This window comes from Copidosoma floridanum, unplaced genomic scaffold (genome assembly GCF_036245765.1).
Source record: "Copidosoma floridanum isolate Cflo_tuat_1 unplaced genomic scaffold, Cflo_Japanese_pri ptg000009l, whole genome shotgun sequence".
Lineage (NCBI taxonomy): Eukaryota > Metazoa > Arthropoda > Insecta > Hymenoptera > Encyrtidae > Copidosoma > Copidosoma floridanum.
Genome location: NW_028321886.1, coordinates 6,283,402 through 6,306,636, shown reverse-complemented (window position 1 = coordinate 6,306,636; position 23,235 = coordinate 6,283,402). Strand labels below are relative to the sequence as shown.

At 46.2% G+C, this 23,235-nt stretch overlaps 1 protein-coding gene across 1 annotated transcript; it reads right to left on the bottom strand.

The window, feature by feature from the left end:
- Window positions 1–527: 527 nt before the first annotated feature.
- On the bottom strand, window positions 528–22,539 carry LOC106635970 (uncharacterized). The gene is made up of 9 exons (XM_014348169.3): window positions 22,470–22,539; window positions 6,722–6,985; window positions 6,141–6,618; window positions 5,684–6,041; window positions 4,942–5,574; window positions 3,820–4,643; window positions 2,420–3,219; window positions 1,560–1,900; window positions 528–1,319 (listed from the first exon to the last, which is right to left on the bottom strand). The coding sequence occupies exons 2-9, from the start codon at window positions 6,942–6,944 to the stop codon at window positions 777–779; spliced, it is 4,200 nt and encodes a 1,399-aa protein (XP_014203655.2). The 5' UTR covers window positions 6,945–6,985; window positions 22,470–22,539; the 3' UTR covers window positions 528–776.
- Between the last annotated feature and the right edge of the window lie 696 nt (window positions 22,540–23,235).

The following is a 23,235-nucleotide window of genomic DNA, read 5'->3' as shown; positions in this document are numbered from 1 at the left end:
TTATTTCTCTTTATGTATAGTGTATATATATATAATGTATACTTTGCTTTTTATCCTCCAACTCATCACTACCACCTCGCGGCCCTTCACTTCTACTATACGACTAACCTGGCAGGATCTCCATCGTCTGTTTAACTGATTAATTCGCTGTTGTCAAATTGATATTACTTCGTATCGTCATCATTATTATTACTATTTGATTTTAATTTTCCTTTCACACCTCGCGTCGCTCACACGTACACATATGGATCGGACGCGTATAAAAAACATACTCCAACACACAACGACAACAACAACAACAACATTAACAACGATACCAACAATAACAACAACAGAAAGAACAACAACAACCTCGTCGTTATCGTCGTCGTTGTTATATTGTTTACGATTAAAAAGAAAAAAAAAAGAAAAAAAAGAAAAAAGAAAATGTACACAACGACACTCGTCCGAGTGTGTGCATATACAACGCACGCACGCACGCACACTTTTATTACGTATACGTAAGCTCGAGAGTGAAAAAAAAAAAAAAAAAGGAAAAAATCGTGAAAAAAAAGTCAGTCTTCTTTAGAAAGGGGACCTCGAGGGATGCTGGATGGATGGGATAAGGGAAACGCCCCGGTACGAGGGCGCTCGGAAATCCAAGATTGAATCGACACTGCGGAGCGCAGGTGTACATATACACGGGGGGGGGGGGGGAGTCGGATTCGAGTTCATCCAAAGTAGTCGGTGCAGGTGGCGACGGTCTTGAGCTCGACGTCGCGCTCGCGGCCCCGCTGCTACGTGATGAAGCTCGGGCAGGCGTTGTCCGGGCGGTTGTCGCCGCTCTGGAGGGAAAAGTGCCGGTAAGAGAGGTAATCGGGTGGATGGGCCGCGGCGAGGGGCTGCTCGCGCTTAAGGGCCGCTCGTTGCTTCTTCATCTTCATGTAGCCGAGGACCGAGATGAGGACGACGAAGACGACGAAGCCCATGCAGCTGCCGACAATGAGGCCGAGCCGGCGGGTGAGGATGCTGGCGAGGCTGCCTCGCTCGGCGGCGGGTCCCTCACCGAGGGGAGTGCCCGGGGCTTCGAGGGTGCGCACCTCCGTGCACCTACTCATGGGCGAGTTGACCATCACCGGGTGGGCCGAGCCCTCGAGCAGCAGCTCGTCCTCCTCGGTCGAGTTCCACGAGGAGGCCAGGAGACCCGGGGACTCGATGCCCTCGGCCGGTGGGGCGCTCCAGCTGCCCAGGCCCAGGACGCAGATGAGGTAACGCGTGTCGGGGGCCAGCCGCGCCAATCGAACCGACCGGGCCTTTGGCTCCAGTAGTTTGCCCCGCACCTGAAGGCAGAACCCGCGCCGATGGGGCACGATTTACTTTGGGCACCAGTGCTCGACTTTTAGGGCGCAGCAAAACAAACGTTTTCTCGTCCACGATATACTCTGGGCGTTATGGATGTATTTATACGTACAAAGTTATACTTTTTACAAATACGTACAGGTACCATATTATACTCGAAGGATACATCAATTAAAAAGGTGTATCGAGAATTGATTTGTTGAGGTAATGAGGGCACTAACCTCATCGACGTTGCCCAAGGCGTGATAGGCGACCTGGTAGCCGTGGAGGCCCGAGTGGTTGCGGCTCTGCCAGGAGACGAGGACGGAGAAGGGCTGGATGTCCTGGATGGCCAGTTTGAGGACCAGCGGTACCGAGCAGAAGGCGTGGGGGTCGAGATCGAGGAATACGAGGCCTCGGAGCTCGGGGGGTTGCTCGCACCTCAGGGCGCTGGCCTCGGTCTCGCTGCTCAGTCCAACGCCGCGGCCGCGGCCTCGGCTCGACCCGGAGCCTACGAGTTTCTGGTGGTCCCGCAGCCACTCCCACAACTCCTGGGACTCGCAGCCGCAGTTCAGGGGATTCTCTGCGCACGAAAGTTCGAAATGGCCCGAGTTACGGTGCTGGTATGATATGCGCGCGGGGTATTTCTTTGATCTTTACCACCCGTCAATTGATCCGTTACAGAAATTAATTTCAACGTTCCTACTAACGGGTAACGGCCCGCTTTTTTTTGTGCATGTTTTTTTTGAAAAATAACCAGGTTTTTATGAAAATTTGCTTTACCCGTTCGCGCAGTTTTTTTCCAAGAAGAGGCAAATGAAATTCTGTGTAAATTTAATGAAAAAAAAAAAAAAAAAAAATAGTACAGCGACTTTCATCGAAAAACGACGGTGAAATAAACAACAATTTCGTAGAGATGATTAAAAAACTTTGTCGGAGAGAAAATAAAAAAAAAATGTGCAGAGCAAATTACACCGACCTCGTTCATCACGCCGTTGGACAAACGAAGATGGAAAATGCGCGAGGAGTTGCCCACATTATCGCATAAAATAGAAAAAAAAAAAAAAAAAACTGCGAGGAGGAAAAAAACGGAGTGGCTTACCTTCGGCGCGCAAACTCCGAATCTGCGTCTCGAGGGGCCGGAAGGCGTTGAGGGGCAGGTTCTCGAGGTAGTTCCTGCTGAGGTCGAGGAGCCGCAGCTTCTTGAGGGGCCGGAACGCCTCACCGGACACGGCCGATATCCAATTGCCGTATAGGTGGAGCTCGACCAAATTGACGAGGTTCTTGAAGGTGAGCTTGCCAACGGCCCCGATCTGGTTGAAGGACAGGTCGAGCATCTGGAGGGCCTTGAGGTCCTCCGGGAACTCCTCGAGCTCCTTTAGCCGGTTGCGGGTCAAGTTGAGGATGCGGAGGTGCTCGAGGCCCCGTAGCCGCTCCTGGGGCAGGATGTCCAGGCCGTTGCCGCCGAGGTGGAGGGTCAGGAGGTTGGGCAAGCTACGGAAGGCCCCAGGGGAGACCCGGGATATGCCGTTGCGCCCGAGGTAGAGGTTCTGCAGGCCGGGGAACGCCTCGAACTCCTGGCTCGTGAGGATGCTCAGGTTCACCTGCTCCAGGTGGATCTCCTGGAGGAGGGGGTAGGTGGCCTCGGGGGATTGCTGCTCGCCGTGGAGTCTGCCGAGGGGGTTGGCGGTGAAGTTGAGCCAAGCGAGGCTGGGGAGGTTGCGCCCAGAGAGCGCGGCCGCGGGCAGCTGGTGGAACTTGTTGCCGGAAAGATCGACGCGCCTGAGCTGCGGTGAGTTGGTGAAAAAGTTGGCCGGTAGGGAGTGGAGCTCGTTGTGGCTCAGATCGACGGAGAAGAGCCGCGACAGGTTGGCGAGGGCAAAGCCCGACATCGACTCGACCCTGCGGTGGAAAGTACTTACTGGTGAGTTACTTGACGACCGACGCGTGAATCGGGAGAAATCGACAAGCGAGAGAATAAAACCTGTTACTCGCACAATAAAGATTTCCACTTTTGCGTCTGCATCTTTGACGTTATTTGTACGCGATGTACTGATTATCTTGTATAAATGGCACGAATTAACTAAAAAATATGTGCATATACATAATTTTTAATAACAATTACCGAAACCTGAAGGTGACACAGTTAAAAAGTTATTTACTAAAATAGCAATCGTTGTAGTAATATATAATGCAATAATCGTTGTAACGTCATTGTGTAGGTATTTAGTTTATATTTGGGGAATGGATCAACATTTACACTTAATAAAAATTATAAGCCAGAGTAATAGATTTTTCATCATCTCACTTGACGATTTCTCCGTAAGGAGCCAATGCTAATGTCCGTGAATGGTGCCAGATGTCATTTATCACAAATTGAACAAACGTTAAGCAAAAACTCCTAATTTTACCGAAACACAATACCTATGGTACAGGCGTTTCAAATAATTGTAACTCGAAGCAATGCAAGTACATGTAGAGGGGGATAAAGAATGAACTCACAGGTTGTAGCTGAGATCGAGCTCGCGCAGCTGTCGCAAGCCGGCAAGGCTCGCGACGTCGACCGCCACGACCTCGTTGTGCGCCAGCGAGAGGATCTCCAGGTTCTTGGCCCCGACGAGGGCCGCGTAAGGCAGCCCGGCCAGCCGGTTCCTCTCGAGCCGCACCTCGCGCAGCCCCAGCAAGTTGTCGAAGAGACCCGGCGGCAGACTCCGAAGCCCGTTGCGCCCGAGCAGCAGCCGCGCCAGGTTGACGTTCAGCACGAACAGGCCCTCGGGCAGCTGGCCCAGGTCCGCGCCCTCGAGGGTCAGCTGCTGCAACGATGGCAGCCCGTGGAGACTGGTGTCCGCGAGGCCCTGACCGCCAAAGCTGTTGCCCGACAGGGTGAGGGCTTGCAGCCCGGAGATCCGCAGCCGACGCAGCGCCGAGGCGTCCAGCTGGTTGTCCTGCAGGTCGAGCTCCAACAGCTCACCGAGACCCCCCAGGGCGCCGTCCTCGATACTCCGGATGGAGCAGTTGCGCAGGTTCAGTCGGCGCACGGGCAGCGCCTCCCGGAACACGGCCTCCTCGAGGACGCCTAGCCGGTTGTTGGCCAGGTCGAGGACGCGCAGCCGTTTGAGGGCCGAGAGGGCTCCTGGCTCGATGCGCCGCAGTCCGTTGTCGCGCAGGTGGAGCTCCTCGAGTTCCCTCAACTCGGCGAACGTGGCCACGCCGATCTCGGTGAGCCGGTTCTGGCTCAACTCGAGGAACTTCAGGGCCTGCATGGGCCGGAACGCCGCGTCCTCGATCCGCGAGATCGAGTTGTTGGTCAGGTACAGCCGCTCGACCTGCAACCCCACCCCCAAAAATAACAATTTTTCCCGAGTACACAAGTTTTTGGCGAAATGTCAACCAAAGTGTAAAGTGGGCCTTATTCTCACGCCTCGTCCGATTGGGGATAAAAAATCAAAAATAAAGAAAAAGAAGAATTTAACCCTCAGCCGAGCCATAGTTTTTAGGATAAAGTCGAAAAATATCATTTCTTATTTATGTAAACAGGGACATTAAAATGGTACAGTAATAGCAAGTGACCGATGATGAGCAAAAAAACAGTGAATGAAACGGGGTAGAAAGGAAGAAACGGACCTGCAGCAGGTCCCGGAAAAGCGGCGCCTGTAGCCGCGTCAGCTTGTTGTGCCCGAGCCACATGACCTTGAGCGAGGCCTGACCCCGGAGGGAGTCGTTGTGCAGCACCCCGAGCCCATTGCCATCGAGCTGCAGCGAGACGAGGGCCGAAGAGGACGACGAAGGCTGGAAGACGTCACCCAGCACCGTCAACTGGTTGCCCTGCAGATTCACGTGCTGGAGACTCCCGAGGGTACTGAAGGCCCCCGACTCGATGTCCTTGATGGCGTTGTCCTGCAGGTGGAGCTCCTGGAGGCCGGGAAGGGGCGCGAACACCCCACGCGACACCTCGGCCAGACGATTGTCCTGGAGCCGGAGCTCCCGCAACCGGCCGAGACGCGCAAAAGTCCCGGGCTCGAGGTCACGGATGCGGTTGCCGTCGAGCGAGAGCGAAGAGAGCCGGGCGCAGCAGTGCTCGAACACCTCGGCGGGCAGGCGCTCGATGTAGTTGAGGGTCAGGTGGAGCTGCTCGAGCTCCCGGAGACCCGCCAATCCGCGCGCGTCTATCCTCCGGATGGCGTTCTGCTGGAGGTAAGCGACGCTCAGGTTGGCACTGCCCGCGAACGCCTCGGCCGGCAACTCGAGCACGTTATTCTGCGCGCGAAACAACAATCATTTATATTCATTCGTCACTCTCATGAAAAATAATCCATGATTTTTCAACAATTGGGGCAACCACGAGGATAAAACGCACAAGACCAACCTCGGTGAGGTAGAGCTCGCGCAGTTCCGGGAGGCCCGCGAAGACGCCCCCGATGTAGTGGATGTGATTGTGGCTCAGCTCTATGGTGCGCAGCCGGCGGTTAGCCCGAAAGGTGGCCGCGTCCAGGAAGACGATCTTGTTGTGGCTGAGATCGAGGGACTCGAGCTCCGTCAAAGAGACAAAGGCCTCCCGGTCCACGTCCTCGATGCCATTGTAGTAGAGCGAGAGGCTCTGCAGGAGGGGACACGGCCGGAAACAGTCGGGCCCGAGCCGCTCGAAGTTGTTACTGCTGAGGTCGAGCACGAGCAGCGACGCTAGAGCCGAGTGACCGTCGTCCGGAAGCTCAGCTATCTCGTTCCTTTGACGGGGAAAAAAAAAAAAAAAAAAAAAACCAAAAATAACCCCAAGTCATATAGGTCCCGGCGTGGCCAAGTCGCAAGCTACTATACTCCCTCACCAAGCCAGTTTCAGCGAGTCCAGGCTCTCCAGCCTACGGAGTGCCGGCATGGGAAAGTGCTTGAGCCTGTTCTCGGCGAGGTCGAGCTCGGCCAGGTAAGGCTCGAGGCCCGCGAAGGCGTACTCGGAGACCTTGGCTATCCGGTTGGCCTTGAGACTGAGCTTGACCAGCTTAAGCCCGTAGAAGCAGTACGAGGCGAGCTCCTGCACGAGGTTAGCCTCGAGGTCCAGGGCCGCGAGACCATCGAGTTCGGCGAGGGCGCGTTGCGGCACTTGGGCCAGGCGGCCCGACACCAGGGCCAACGACTCGAGGCTGGACCGCAGGCTGCGGAACGCCGTCTCGGAGACCTCGCGCAGCGACGAGTGCGACACTTGAAGGTGCCGGATGCGCGAGCCCACCGGGAAGAGGGACTCCCGCAGGACTTCGATCCCCTTGTCCAGCTCGTAGACGCTCAACGATTGCACGAGCGCGTGCTCCCCTGGGGGGTAGGGGGGGCAATTTTCGTTTTTTTGAAAGAGTATAAATATATATATATATTGGAAGAAAGAAAAAAGGGGAAAAGTCGTCTCCGTATACTATACCTGCCGCGCTGACGATGCCGAGCATCGTGGACCTGAGGGTGTCCTCGGTCGCCCCGGCGCACTCGAGGAACAGGCCGTCCTCGAAATTGTAGCACGGGCAGCCGGGAATCAGCTCGGACGGTGGACATTCCGCCGTTTGGGCGCGGGCCGGGACGAGCAGTGGAGCAAGCAGGGCCACCACCACCACCAGTGCCCCGGAACAGCAGCGCGGTCGTCGGTTCATCCTGCGTGCCGTCACATCACAACCGATGTATCGTCCGACACCTGCAACACCCAAAGACGGGCACGTGTCATCTTTATCCATCCATATACTTGTACAAGTACATCTATACGTCTCGTTGTGAAAAAGAAATGTAAATTCATTTTTAACGCATTTGTAAAAATGTATTGATAATAAGTACCCAACGACAAAGGGATGGCGTGAGGGTATAGGGGATTTTTGTTCATAATCTTTTTCTTTTAAAAGTGTTAAATATACGAGTACACCGTGAATATAGGTCAGTTGAATAGTTATATAATTAATCACAGAAATTCCGTGCTTCCAACCGGCGAGAGGGAACGGCTTCATTTTCGAATTTCCGAATTTGTGCGGTAAATCCTCCGAGAGCAACAAATTTAATTTCGTTAATTAAGTACATTCCACTCTACACTCATGGTTCTCGTATACATACTCACAACGAAATTTAATATACCTATATATGTATATTAAATATACTTGCATAACAGGGATGTTAACATTTTGTATATTTAAATACGGGTTTGTACGTGCTCAATCACGAGAATGAAAACAACATAAAAACAAGTCCTTTGACGACTTGTTGGATGATTTGTCTACAAGATTTTTATGTCCTTTGTCTCGTGTACATGTTGGAAAAGGAAACGAAAAAAAAAAAAATGCTTATAAGTCAAAAGAAACAAAGAGACACTCGGTCTATTGAAATTTCGTTGGGAAAAAGGTGCTTTGTTGATTTAAACAGCGAGATTAACGCAAAAGGAACAACAGCAGCTATGGGCAAGCAAGATTGCAGCGGCGACGCGTCCTCATCCCGCAGTCTCGCGCCGCTTTTCACGGACTCTTATTTGCTCTTTGTCTCTCCGCAGCTTGCAAGAGCTTACATATATATGTGTGGGTAAGGCGGGAAGAAAAACGGACAAACGGCTTCGCCGCGACCCGAGGGTGCATTCCTGGCACGCTCGCCATAAATGCATTTATTTCGAAAGGGGGCTTTTCTCCTCTTTGCTCGCTCTCTTTTCTCACTCGTGTTTCTCGTCCTCTCGTTTTTTCATCCCCCCCCCCACCTCCCACCCTACACCCGGCAGGCCCCTTTGTCTTCTCCTCTGGCCATTAATAACATCTGTTTTTGCTACTTTGAGCTCATTCCTCCAGACACACACGTGCGTTTCCTACCCTGTATATATGCACACCAGATTATCCACACCAACCGCTTTCGCTCGACGGAACATCTTTGTATGATCGACCTACATCGTCCTGTACATATCACGTAGGTACTTATGTTATACCCAAAGATAACTCGTTGCGTCGAAATACGCGATTCAGCTGAGCTCTACCGCAGACATTGAATTTTATTACCCACCGACACAATATTAATCGCGTTTGGCCTTGAGCTTTTCGGCTTATGTATGTGGATAATTATACATTATTATTATGAGCTGTACTGTATATGTATAAGTACGTGCAAACGTATTGTAATGTGTTATTACATGGGGATTTTTCGTACAAAAAGATTAATTTTCAAGCTAAAAGAACTGGTGGGGGGGGGGGGGAAATGAATGGCTAATAGAGCATTACGATCTTGATTTCCTAAAAAAAAAAAAAAAAAGTTGTCGGCCCCGAGTTTCAGGTATACCTGTTTGGATTTCATCAACCATACGATCAAACGTACCTTCCTAACATCTAAGAGTCGACCCCAGCCCGAGTTAGTCCTGTATTTATTTTGATTTCATTTAGAATCCGTGAATCAACGCGACGTAGTTACAAGTATATACACATTTTATACGCACGAATCTCGTAGTGGCGCAAATAATTTGATTTCGGGTGTGTCCCGGTTAACGGTGACTTGCTCCTGACGTATTTCAAAGCCACACGGGGGCAACGTTATCTTACCTACGTGAATATATGTACGTATAGGTATACGCACATCAGCCATAGGTATAGCTGGGACGTGAAGCACAGCTCGCTCGGCTGGCGACGTGATTTGAATACAAGACGCGCGGGTGGTTCCGAGACCCCGAGCTTGCACCAGAAAGCTCCAAAAGAAAGTTGTAGCGCGGCGCCTGCACTCGACTGTATACACGCACACGCAGTGCCTTACACTCCCGTGCCCAATCTCGAGGATTTTTGCTCTCACATGTACGGGTATATTCGTGTATAATACACGCTACCTCCCGGAATACCTTCTTGCGTTGACGTCTCCTTTCTCCGTATCTGCCACCAGGCCCGGGGGGTTAAAGGGAAAAAAAAGTTTTGCTGCCTTTGAATCGTTCGTCTGCATAGCTGTGGATAAAATGTACAAGTATCCGTATGCAGCATGGGACTCGAGCTCGTACTTGAACAATTTTCTGGGGGTCTATATACTGTGGGAGTTCGCAGCTCTATAGAAGCTTTGTACGTTTAAGTAAGTAGGTATACATTTGATACTTACTTGTCAGGGCGTCGCTCCTGAGCTTTGGGAATGTTAATAAAAGCTGGTCCTAACGCGTTCCACCGCGAATTCATTTTCTTTTTTCCCTCGAATTTGATTTATTTCTTGCTACTCTGCCGAACCACAACTACACACAACTATGAATACTGAAATCCGCATTTCATGCATATTTTTGTATAATCTCGTTAACTCCTGTATACTTGCAAATTGTTTTCGTTCTCAGTTTGGCGGGTTAAATTGATTTCTCGTGCCCAAAATAATACGCCATACGGTGATGCAAAAAAAAAAAAAAAAAAACCGAAATACAATTGTACAAGCCCCCCATATTACTTGACATAGGTACTCGTGGAAGTGGGCGAGGAGCAGAGAGAGCTTGGGCTGATTACGCCAAGCTGTATTAGAAAGAAAAAAAAATATATATATTTATAAGAATAGTAATAAAAAACAGATATATTTGAGAGTGGCTGTTGTAACCAGAGAAATGGTGAGTTACGCAAGGGTGCGCAAAAACGATAGAGGGGTGGGGGAAAAGCGGCATGTGTCGTAAGAGCGACCGAGTGAGTGTGGAGGTCCAGGGTACAAAGGGAAAATGCGAATGAAAGAGGAGAGAACGGGGGGGTAGGGATGGCAACGAAATGAACGCACAGCGAGATAAATAGATGGATAGAGATAAAGAAAATGGACGCGGGTGGTGGGTGGCGGGAGGGAGGAAGCGATCGAAGGGGGTGGGGCAAGAGAGAGGATGCGAATGAAAGGGTACGCTTGCCGCTCGGCTTGTTCCCTATATTGATTTCGAAATAAATTCGCCGGCGCACTCGCTTTCCAATTCCCGAGCTACCACGCGCCGGTGTGTGTGTGTGTGTGCACACGTGTGAAGCTGCAGCCCTCCCTCGCTGCATTGGGAGTTGGGAGACGTGTAGAATTGGTACGTATTTGTGTGTGTGTGGGGGAGGAGTGCGACACTTTAACCATCGACTCGTGAAACCGGCGCCCTCTACTCCGTTTGCACCACCACACCCCCCCACGCGTTCCACAGTCTCCGATGCTCGGTCGACGTTAATATGAACAATCTAGCCAATCTGCTTGCTCGAGCTTATAAGCATTTTTCTTTTTTTTTTTTTCCTTTTTCTCCTTCCCTTTCCTGATGATACCACCACTGTCACCTTTTCCTCGTTGACGCGCCGATAGTTGTTGTTTGTTTTCACGTGTCGCTCCCCGGCTTTGGAATATTATATACCTATATACGTATATACCACCGCCATTGTTGCATCGGATACTACACGCGACACCGAATTTTTCGTGCACGCGAGACCTTTTTTCAGTTTGCGTTTCGCACTCGCGATTCGCTCGAATTAATCCTCGCGTCGGAGGGCGCGTGCAAAAAAGTTCGGTGTTGGACGCGCGGGTAAGTATACAAAGCGTCGTTAAACTCGGGATACAGAAGAAAAAAAAAAAAAAAAAACAAAACCATCCCAGCATGAGAAGAGAAAAGCAAAAAAAAGGAACAATGAGGCGATGCAACTTCTGAGCTAAGGGTAAAAAATATATGGGCTTGTCGACGAGTTGTGTATACATAGTTACGTGAGCGTTAATGCTGGGCCGATGTTTGTCTAATCGTAGATTTCGGGGATGGTGCGGTACAGCTTGTATTAATTTGTTGGTTGTAGAGTGCATCAATATCGTTGACGCTACTTGATTTTGCCATACTTATTTCACGACTACTTAAATGTTTTCCAAAATATTGTAAGTTCAACATGTATATTATAATTAAAAAATAAAAAAAAATGCAAACTCAAGTATATGCGTATGGATTAATCTGAAAACTAGATGGGCTTGTTTAAATGAAGCACTTTTCTTACCTCATTAATTTTATACTTCAAATGTATAATTAGAGCGTCAACTCTTGTTTCGTTACTGTAGTCACAAAATTTTCACGTTTATACACGCGTAACACACGAATAATTATTTTGGTAATTAAATAGGACAACGAATCATTTCCTTTCATGAATTGTGAAATGTACTATCTGATTTTTTAGTTCCAAAAATGTACCTCTTCCCATTATTTTTAATTAGGCATTGTCGTGCATGCGTTGTGCAGTGCATTGTCGGATGGAGGAAAACAATGAAATAAAGTTTGCAAAAAATTTTTTGAATCAAATGTAATATCTACATCAAAAATTCAAAACGCGAGTTGGAGTTACCTGTAAATTCACAAGTTCTCGCCAAACCGAGCTCTGGAAAAATTTTGATCATTATTTTAAGCTTTTATTCCTGAAATTCAACTGAACGAGAATCGGATATGTATTTATCAAAAATTTTTTTTTTTTCAATCATCAATCTGCGGATTGACCGGTCAAAGCTTCCAATCGATAGGAAAACAAAATTTTTTTTCCCACGTTAAAGTGGAAAAAATGCATTCGTAGTTTTTACAGCAAAAGATAAAAAAGAAAAGAAAAAAAAAAGTTACAATGAACTACGCCCACTACACTTTTTAAATTGACTTGGAGATTTGAAAAAAAAAAAAAAAAAAATCCTCCGATAAAAAGTAACATGTACGACACATTGCGATTGAACTTATTCAAGCGATGGTCGATTTTAATGAACATTCACGAGGTTACAAAGTAAACCCAAATCACGTGTAACATTACACCACCGAAAGCAGTATACATATCACAGACGTCCCTTTTATACGTAAACAGTATAAATGGAAGAGCAGCTTCGCGCTTACAAAGTCCAAGCCCTTGGATTTTCTAACGAAGAAAAGTTTTGTACTTGTGATGATGCTCAGTAAAAATGCACTTCATAAAGTAGGTATATACAATGTACACAAGCTCGTACACCGCGATGCGTGCACCCGGGACGATTGGTGCAGGCGCCACGATTGATTATTTTATGCGTGTGTGTATATTCATGGTGTGGGAGCGGTATACATATATGTAGGGATGGGCAGGGTGGAAGGGGGATGAAGCGACAAGCGTGGTTTGGGCAGTTTGCTTGACTGGTGGTGGGGTGTAGGAAGGAAGGATACGAGAGTTTCAGTTCGTTTGGCTGATGGTGATGTCTGGCCTCGAGGAGGCAAGTGGATTATATACCCATATACGAGTAACACAGTACAACTACCCATACGTATGCGCCGTAGCGAGAGTATATACATAGAAGGGTGAAGTAGGGGGAGACAGGAGTGCTTTTGACTATCGTCGGGGGACGCTTAACGTTATTAGTCGTCGACGTACGCGCATACACACGCTCCGTTCAATATTCAAGCACGTCGACGTCCCATATATATATATGTATATGTACGACCCACCACTCGCGCGCTGGACGCTTCGATGTACTCCCTCGCAATTGCCTGTCCCTTTCGTAAATATTCCGAAACATTTCGAAGCTCAGTTTTATTCGCCCAAAGTCGAGGGACTCTTTCCCTTTCTCTCTTATTTTTTCTCTATACCCCCCCTATATGTGCCACGGTGGTGTAAATCACAAGGGACGGGGTTTCGTAATTACTTACAATCCCATCATCGCAAGCTCTTTTGGGTAAAAGCTTTGCGAAGACTAATATTTTGATATTCCATACATTTCGTGATAAGTCCCTTTTAAAATCTCCTGGGCCAATCACTGTTTGGCTTTCAAAAGACACTGATTTCTCAAAAGCATCTATTCGAGCCCCGGCTTTGTTTTTTATGTCAAGGATATTTCTGTCGCGGTTTACAAATAAAATATAAAACCGATGGAAATAAGTGGAATTGAAAAAACGGACATGCATGCATGTGTCTTTTTTTTTTCTTTTTTTTTTTTACAGTATCAGTTTTCAAATGAAAAATACAAGCTTTTGATACTACAGAGCTTTATATGCTGAACCTTTGAATGATTTATCCTTTTTTCGAATACGGCTTTTGAATAAAAAATGATACTTATCTTTCATTTTCACCCCATTATGTTGTTTAACGATTCCAGAGCGAATCAATCATGCAAACGATAAAGTTTGTGTGTAAAGGTAAATATGTTTTCAGGCTGAGTGCAGTAATTATCATCAAATCCTGTTGAGCTAATATTTACAATTCCAGAAGTCTCGGAAAAGGGAAAACACTTCTGACACAATTGATTTTGTTTTTTTGATAATTTACTTAATGATGTCGCGCATGAGTCCGTTGCGGGGGAAAAACGTAGAGCTCATAATAATCCAAATTTTTTAATATTTTAAACTTTTTAACAAAATGTTGCCCAGAATTTAATCCATAAGCTCTATGTGATGCAGAAAATGTACGACAACAATATACAAGTTGCTTTATAGCATCCAATTTTCACATTTGACATTTAGGACAAAGTATTCCATACAAAAGTCGCAGACTTTGAGAAAAGGTAACTTTTTGCGCGTCACGCGTTTTTTTTTTTCTCGACATCATGGTTCCAATCCCCCAGAAGCAAGTAGATAGAGAGTGGGTTTTTTTTTTCGCGAGGTTTATCGATGTGCAAAAAAATTTTTTTTCATTAACCGGCGCATTGATGGACGGAATTGCTGGGCTAACTCTGTTACGCACACCCAAGGCTCGCTCGATACATAAAGAAAAGAAGGAGGGAAAAAAAGAGATAGGCAACGGGTGATGCTCGCTTTTCCTATTATTTCTCCCCTTACCCACGTACAGTCCCTGTACCTATATGACTGCCCGCACATGTGCACACGGAACTACCAAATGGAAGAGCAGGAAAAGTGTAATCGAAGGATGCACACGCTCTGGGCCCCTGGAATAACTCGGGCCTCGCGTCCCTCAATGTAATATAACATACACGCGTCTAGCCAGCCTTTCGCGAGCCAGTTATCCTTTTTTGCACTCTCTGTTAGCTATACGCGTATACATATTTCCCTCCAAAGCGACACGGGTTTATTGGGCCTTGCCACACGCGGCTCGTAAATATTTACAGTTCGACACCCACCGTGTACATAAACGCGCAGATGCACACATACACGCATATTATACAGACACGTGTAATATATATATATATATATATATATATATATATATATATATATATATACATATGTATGTATGTATGCTGCTTTTCCTCCGATCGAAAGCTACTTTAACGAGCAGAGCTTGCGCGTCAAGGCAGCCGAAGCGCTTGGAGCTGTTGTAAATGTAATCAAAATGTAATTAAAATCAGTGGCTCTATTTGCAATTGTTCGGCCAATCGGTTAGTTTATGACGTGCTGTATGTACGTATGATGATGATGATGATGATGCTAAAAACCTTTGATTTGGTATACGAATATATGGTACACGTGAGTGAAAAACTGAGCATTTCGGGGCTACACGCTGGCAGCTGCGAGATATACACGTGATGTTTAATCAACCGGGCAACATATTAATCATAAACCGTAGTGGTTTTCCCAAGCGAGAGTTAATTACATAGCGCTATACCGTACGTATAGTAATAATAATAGTAATGTTCTTCCACTTGATGTAATTCATGCTTGAATATTGTTTATCCTCATCCATCGTCACATCATGATGAAGTATACATGATGTTACAATTTGCTTGAAAAGTGTAGTGTGCAGTATTCGCTTATTATTGTACACGCGTGAGCAGGTGATGTAATAGGTACCTACAAGCGTAAAAACAAGATTCCCATGCATTGCATCTCGGTGTACTTACCCGTGTACACCTGTACGCGAGTAAGATGAACTTTCTCGATGATATGGGTGTAAGTACGGGATGATGCTCTGTCGTCGTCGATGAAATGCAATTACGAAACTTGCAACGCGCGCCCGGGCTTTTCAAGGTGAGAGGCTGTATAATATACGCCACTCTGAGCTCTCAGCCGGTGAACTCGATAATTAATTATCACCCTCTACGGAAGAGCATCCACGGGCTGATTCCTGTCCATACGACATCTACATAGCACGCGTACGTGTACTTCAAGAGCGTGTCGTGCGTGGAGTGGTGAAAAAAGTCGAACTGGCTGAACAATGTTCGACTATGGGTGTAGGTATTGGACGCGCGAAATCAGCGAGGTTTTGGAAAACGAGCGAAACTTTCGAGGCGAAAATATATACGGAGACCGCTCACACGGACCTACAGGGCTCTGTGGTTGGGTTAATTGAGAAATTTTACCCCTCATGGGGTGGAATACGCGTTAAAAAAAAAAAAAAAAAAAAAAAAATTACTATGGATTAAATTTCGTGCTCTCAACTCAATTTTGATATCGATAAAGATTATATACACACATAGTAAATGCCAGCTTGGGTATTCCTTGCGAGTGACTTGGTCGATCCGATTGATCCTTAGTGATCCGGTTCATTAGAAAAAAAAAAAATAAAAAATAAAAAAAATACACCCCACAGCACCCATGGCTCTTCGACATCATCACCGGGACTAGCGCGAGAAAGAGAAACGAGAGGTGTATACGAGCAAGCAAAGTAACGAGGAAAGGGTGGGAAAAAAACGAAAGGAACCAAATCCAATCGTATAAAGCTGGGGCTAATGCGATGGTAATCAGACGGGCTGACGTTTGCACCGGATACTTGTTAACCCCTCCCGGAGTATAACACTTTGGTAGGTAGGTACATATGTACACTTATACCCAGGATCCGGGGCAGAGAGAGAAAGAGTGTTGCTACTGGATATCTCTCCAGGGACATTGAAAATTTATCGTAGTCGTCTCCTCTTTGGCTTCCATCCATCTTGGCCTCAGTGAAGCAGCAGCAATCGTACCCGTATCTCTCTGTGTATACACATACCTCAACATACACACACACATATATATATATAGAGCACGGCCACGGCTACACCACCTCTAAGTTAAATAGAAGTTGTGCTCTACGCGTGTAGGTGCCACGTATACCTTTACACCCGATGTAACAATCTCTCTCTCTTTCGGCAGACTACTTGTACCGCATACGCATATACACCTAGGTATTCCTTTGAACTCGACCTCTGGAGGATCCTCCCGATAGTCCCGATATGTATAGGTACATCGAGTCGGTATTTATTCGTAACTGTCCGGGATCACTGTTGGATTGTATATATGTGTATATCCATGCACCATACCCATATATATACATATATATTCCCAGATGGCCGGCTAGACCGAGATAGCTACGTAAGGGAACAGTATCCATATCTGTAATATGTATATACACCGAGGGCTGGCTATAGCCGATATATCCCCGGATTCCGGGGAAATATTAGCGCAATAAAAATGCCCATAAAAGTATGCTGGAGCGGAAAGTCGCGGCGGATTGTACACTTTACTCCTCCTCCTCCTCCTACTCTCCAGCTTTTGCCATTACTTTGGCTTCTTTTTTTTTTCTTTTTTTTTTTTTTTTTTCTATCTCCACTTCTTTCGGCCCCTATACTCGGGGCATATTCTCGTATTTCAGCGCTACAGCCGCATGAAGAGATCAAAGAGCAATGAAGCGAAAAGTCGGTCTTCCAATTCCCCTTTCTTGCAGCGGTGGCCCACATCTTTTTTTTTTTTTTTTTTTTTCACTTCCTGCGCATCAGCCTCGGCATGCATGCACACGTACACGACCTCGCGCTCAACACACATATACACACACACTCACACTCGTGAGAATGATACATCGTGAGCTATTGTCACTTGAAAAATTTCTTGAAAATTTTTTCGTTGCTCGTACGGCCAGCTTCCCCCCGTTTTCTCTTTCTTTCGCGCGGCACGTGTCATGCCTCCTCGACAGAACTCCCTCCGTAATATATACTCACAAAGTATACATATCCTATACATATATATTCACATAGCAAAGAAATCGCATCAGTGCATCGGGTTTTTCTCTCTCGGTTTCTGAAGCAATTGAAAAATACCTGGTTATGGGGTTCGATGTCAAAGTGACGAGTGGATGAATAGAGAAGGGGGAGAAATAGGATAAAGAAAACGAGGTCGATGCTGCAGTGAGCGGCAAACAACGCGATACTCGATTCTCGCGGTCCGAGGGATATTTTCAATTTGTTTTCCCTCCTTCGCTGTGAACCGTCATACATATGCATACGTATACACACACTCGATGAGGTTTACCACCCACGCTGTTTTTTTACATGCATATATATATATATCATCCACACGCATGGATGTAGCAGCCTCCCTTCTCGCCTTTCCCACACACGTGTAAATTAATATACATGCGTGGATGTATTTGTCAAAGGGAGAGAGGATCAAGACAATCGCGTGCGATAACAGCCGTGCAATTAAGTGAAACACTCGCGATACGGTCAAACATATAGATACATGTATAATATCCATGGTACACGCAAAATACATTTGTATATACCTCGCAAACCATCAAATTTAAGTTAGAATTGATCGATTTGATTCCTGCGATGTAGATATCTCGTGCGGATGAGCTTAACCGTGCCGTGTATACGTGCTGAGCACATAGGAAGAGAGGCACAATTCTCTCATCCTGCTGCCACTGGAGTTTTGTAAGTTAAATAAGACGAGTTTTGCGGAATAAAGGGTTATTTGATCAAAATTTCTTTTTTTTTTTTTTTTTTTTTTTTTTTTTTTTTTTTTTTTTTTTGTTATTTAATGCCAAAAGTACCTCAAATAAAATGCAATATACAGGAGCAAAGCACCGTCTCGGTTTCGGCAGTTTGAAAACCCCCGAGTTGGACAACGAAGTGGTTGATAACTTTGTCCGGATTGGAGGTGCTTCTATTCTTACCTTCCCACCTCGAAAAGCAACGACAGCAGTGGCGACGCCATCAAGTTTGCAAATGAAAAAAAAAAAAAAAAAAAAAAACAAACGCGTTTCCGAGACTCCGCTCTACCCTTTCAACAAACGTGAGGTAGCCTTTCCTTGCCCCTCGGCGATCTGAGCCCACGCTTTTTCCTCGAGTCGTCGAGATTTTTAAGACACCCTACACGTACACCTGTAATGATCCCATCTATAGCTTCCAGGCACCTATTTCGGTCTGAGAGCAGCCCCGAGCCAAGTTACGAACGTCGGAACCAATGTATATCGATTTGCGATGCCAGAGACGCCCCCGAGCTACGTAGACACTCGCATTACAATTTAACTCGTGATAAGACAAGAGAACGAGAAACTGCTGATGCAACAAAGTCGTAAGTAGGCTACATCCATACATACATATATAGGTGTACGTTATACTTGATGATGCAAATTAAGCCCATGGGTCCCAGATTATCCGTCAATTCCGATATACATATGTTACGAGTGACCACTTTATTGTCCTTTGCCTTTGATTTTCCCTCTTATACTTATACTGTTGTCGGTTGCTGTTAACACAAGAGTAAAAAAAAATAATCCGCCCAATGTGACCCTTCAATTTTCTCGAAAGCGCGTATATATATAATATAAAACCCAAGGACGCGTTCTATATACATATATATATATATATATATATATATATATATATATATATATATATATATATATATGCACGGCTGCTCTACAGTGAGCCCACATGTCATACCGTGTCCTCTGTACGATTTTTCCTCTTAAAAGTTATCCAGCGCGTGAGGGAACGTCCTTGCTGGTGTTACGAAAACAGTGTCCAACACTTGTAGACAATATGTACAGACGAATACCTTCCATGTGTTGGCCGGGGGGGGGGGGAGAGGAGAAAATTCGGTCGTGCGCATAATACAGGCATAACTTGGGGATGGGGGTGTCTGCCGGAGAAACGTAGTGTCCTCTCGAAGCGGCTGACGGACGGCATAATGTGGCCCGACGCTCCGCTTTTTCCACGCTTTTCCCGGCCCATCCCGAAGAGCGCCTGTTCAACATCTGTGCGCGCTCTCCGGTCATCTGGACCATATGCATGAGTGTATATATATATATATATATGTCGATCGTGTACGTGTGTGCCTGTCGTCGAGCTATGAGCTGTACATTATATACCTATACGTCTGTAATGTAAATCTTGTTCCGCTTCGCGTGTCTTGTACCCTGCATCTTTACCGTGGAAAAAAATTTAAAATTTACAATTTCATAGGAATTGTATTTGATCGCACTTTTAAAGATAAACTATCGGTATGACTGTGTATGAAACGCTTATTAGAATAAAACCAAAGAAATCCGAACTTTGACAATGACAATTTAGAGGTATAGGTCTGATTAGATTTTTCCCATCTGCGTGTCTTCGTTCAACTGGCAATTTAAAGTTATTTTTAATGCCATATAATTTTATCGCATATCATGAACCACGTAATACTCGAGCGTATACATTATAGAGTACCTAATCAATTCAATAAGTACCAAAATCTAGTCATCGATTCAGATTTACCGTATATGTATGAGGTATATCTATATCATATACGTGTATACCTATACACGCGTAGTCTAGAGGGGTGCGGAAGTACGTGCTTATAATGTACCGCCGCTGGTCAAGCCCTTCGACTTGCCATTATCTTCTCTACGGCATGTGCATGTATATACACAGATACACGTACACCTACACAATGCACCGATGTCCTCCCATTGTACAATGCACTTCCCCTACACATATACATGTGCATACGCCTATACGTATATGTAGCTGTCTCTGCAGCCGATTCGTTGATTCATATATGGCGCACACGGAGGAGAACTACATGCTTCTATATGTATAGGTGTATGCTACATATATGGGACTGTGCTTCCGATATGTATAGGTATGCGACAGACGGGGGTCATTTTCAACGCTTAGCTGATGTAGAGAGCACGTTATTGTATTCTGTACAATTGCAATCAAAGTTCAAGGACTCGGTGCAATCTGCAGTATGCGATGGGCCCTCGATATGTATGTATGTAATAAATGATATCAATTATTATTAGTATATACCCAATAATTTCAACGATTTGCTTGAGGAGAGGGAAATAACGCGTTCACAGCCCTTCTTTGGTGTTTTTTTTTTTTTTTTTTTTTTCCACGCGTTTCCTATGGATAAACGATGGAAAAACCGTGTGCGTATATAGGTGCAAAAGACACGACTGCGTATATACGGAGCGAGAGGTAACAGTTATATTGTTTTCGCGAGACACACAATACATACATGTATACACGAGAGGGTACGAAAGCGGAAAGTGTAATGCAAACAAATCTCGATGAATCAACAACAGCGTCAGCGGTATATAGCGGCGGCGGTGACGGAATAACAGATATTGGGGGGTGGTAGTGAGGGGGCAAAATCTGCACATGTGTGCGAACGTATATAAATATATACATAATGGGAATGAATTGTCCACTCCCACGTCCAGGAGCAGCGTACGCCTCGGGTTTCTTCGCGCCGCTATGTGTGAGTACACGCGACACAATGGTAATGCACGCGCGTGTGTACATACAAGTATATACGTACAACTACTTTGTATTATCACTGGTAAACAAGAACATCCTGCCATTACTGTCGTCCGAAACAGACGTCGTCTCCCTTGATGTATAATATAGGTATACATGTATTACGTGTGTATCCATCCCGCACGGCATCGAATGAAATGATGATGGTTGAGAGGCAAAAGTTCTCGAGTTGCAAGCTGCTGCCAATACCCCCGCCTTTCCACGCCTTTCTGTACTCGTGTATATATTATATACATATATATAGTAGGCAGCCGGGGCGACGACGCGTATACTTGGTCGGCGTGTTTCTTTCTTCCTTCCTGTTCCACCGTCCGGGGGTCAAATTGGGTCATTAATTCCTCGACGGGATAATAAATCTTTGCCGCTCCAGTGGTTGAGTCGATGCGACTTCCTCGAATGAGAAGAGGGGGTATAGGGCACGAGAGAACGTACAACATGCAAGGGCACGCGTTACATTTTTCTTTTTCTTTTTTTTTTATTTGTTTTTTTCCTCGAGCTCGCCCGCACTACCCCTTTTTTTCCCTGCAAAGGGACGCGCTAACGAAGACTCGTTAAAATCGATTTTAAAACCAACAGCCACCACTACATCTACTCGGTCAGCCATACATATATACATGAATGCGTAAAATGTAGGTATGGCTGGACAATTCGGAAACCATCCCTCTCGTGTTATTTCGTTGGATGTTATACAGTTATGCGCCATACGTAGGTACACGTATATTATAAATATGTACACCCTTATGGTTCATGGAGACCTTTGATGTCTCGTTTGACTCCACGAACATACGGACGCGCAAATGAGAAAGTGTATGAAAACAAATGAAAAACCAAAACCACAAAAGTTTGCTTAATCCCGATGGACTCGTTAAAAGTGTAACGCCTATAATACGTTGCTCTGCGAGAGTAAGTTACAATAGTTGAATTTCCAATGAAGGCCGACGAGTCGAGTTTTCCATTGGAATATAGGTATATGTAACATGCATATAAGTCGGTGATTTTTTCTCTTTTACCCCCCTCCCACCCAGCCCTTCGCGACCTCTTTTTGACTGGAAATTAATGACCCAGCTCGGTGTTTTACCCCCCTGCAACATGTTCCACCTTTTATCCCGCATTATTCAAAGTTATTGGAAACGAAAAGAATCGAGGAATTATTGCTACTTCCAAGCCCCACCCCTATCGATTCGATCGAACGGGAACGCGTAAAAGAGTACTCTTGTGCCCACGTATATATATATGTCCTACGGACACAAAGTTGATAGCTGGAGATTTTTTCTTCTTCTTCTTCTTCTTTCTTTTTCCCGGAGGCGTCGATTATTTTTACACTCCCCCGCGTCACGCACCTGTACGCCTGTGGAGCATGCCATACGTGCCCCAGAGCGGAGCCCATACATAAACGAGGAGTCGCGCGGATAGAGAGAGGTACGCCGGTGGATGTTCTCTCGTCCGACTTGCGCTTCGCTTCTCCACCGCGTCCATCCACCCGAGTGGAAGACGCACCCCTTTCAACCATCCCTACATCTCGAGTTCCCTGAGATTTCTTCTTTCCCTGTTTTTCCATCGGTCCTGGCTTGTACACCGGGAGCTACTATTTTTCGCTCCCTCCCACCCCTTCGTGTATACCTACTCTCGAAAACACCCGTACAAGCGAATCAAGCCGGTAAACAACGATTTTGTCTCCTCCACAGCTTAGCTGCTCGCGTCGAGGAATGACAAATAAAAAAAAAAAAAACAACAACAACATTTCGCGAGCTTTAGCCTCGTGATTGACTCACCTCGATCGGGTGGTGATGATTCCTGTGCAGATGAATTTCTACAACAGCAGTGATAGTTCCCTCGTGGAGATTTTCCCTGTACAACTTTTGCGTGGCCTTTCCTGAAATAAAAAATAAATAGAGTATAAGGATTTTTTTTTTTTTTTCTTTAGGGTGAAGGAGATTGAGTAGAGTAGGTATACATGTGTATAGAGACATTCCTGTAACCCACTCGTATATACATAGTATGGTACCGCTCGGTGTGGTAAAAGGGTGCAGGGCGAGATAGGAGGGGAGAAAAAAGAAGCCATCAGAGAGAGCTTTCTCTCGTGAATCATCGGCGCCCATAAATCGCTCGCACTCCTTTCGACAGCATCAGGACCGGCCAGCCCGCCCGAACGGAGTTTTTTTCCTTGTATACACCTGTGACCCCTTCCCCCTACCTCCCGTGTATGTGCAACTGCATGATGGAAAAGCAGCTGCGTATACACCCGTGCTTGATGTACTGTATAGGAGCTGAGAGATAGTTACGTTGTACATGTCTATATGTTGTCCCCTCGCCATCGGAGGAATCGAGCGACTGTCCAACTCGGTAACTTTGACGAGCCCACACCCCTTCATGTTTTTCGATAGATTTACGTCAAAGAGCATATAATAATATTACGGCTTCTTCTCTCACAAGCCTTTTCTCCCTATCCCAGGAAGGACTCTGACTGGTCGATAAGGTACAATTGTATTTTATGCCAAGGAGATAGTGTATGTCTTAATGGCAAATAGCAGAGAGGAA

Coding starts and splice junctions, on each gene's coding strand:
- LOC106635970 (XM_014348169.3), bottom strand. CDS start 6,944: ATGAACCGACGACCGCGCTGCTGTTCCGGGGCACTGGTGGTGGTGGTG. Junction 5,575..5,683: donor GCGAGCTCTACCTCACCGAG/GTTGGTCTTGTG, acceptor TTTCGCGCGCAG/AATAACGTGCTCGAGTTGCC. Junction 1,901..2,419: donor TCGGAGTTTGCGCGCCGAAG/GTAAGCCACTCC, acceptor TTTCGTGCGCAG/AGAATCCCCTGAACTGCGGC.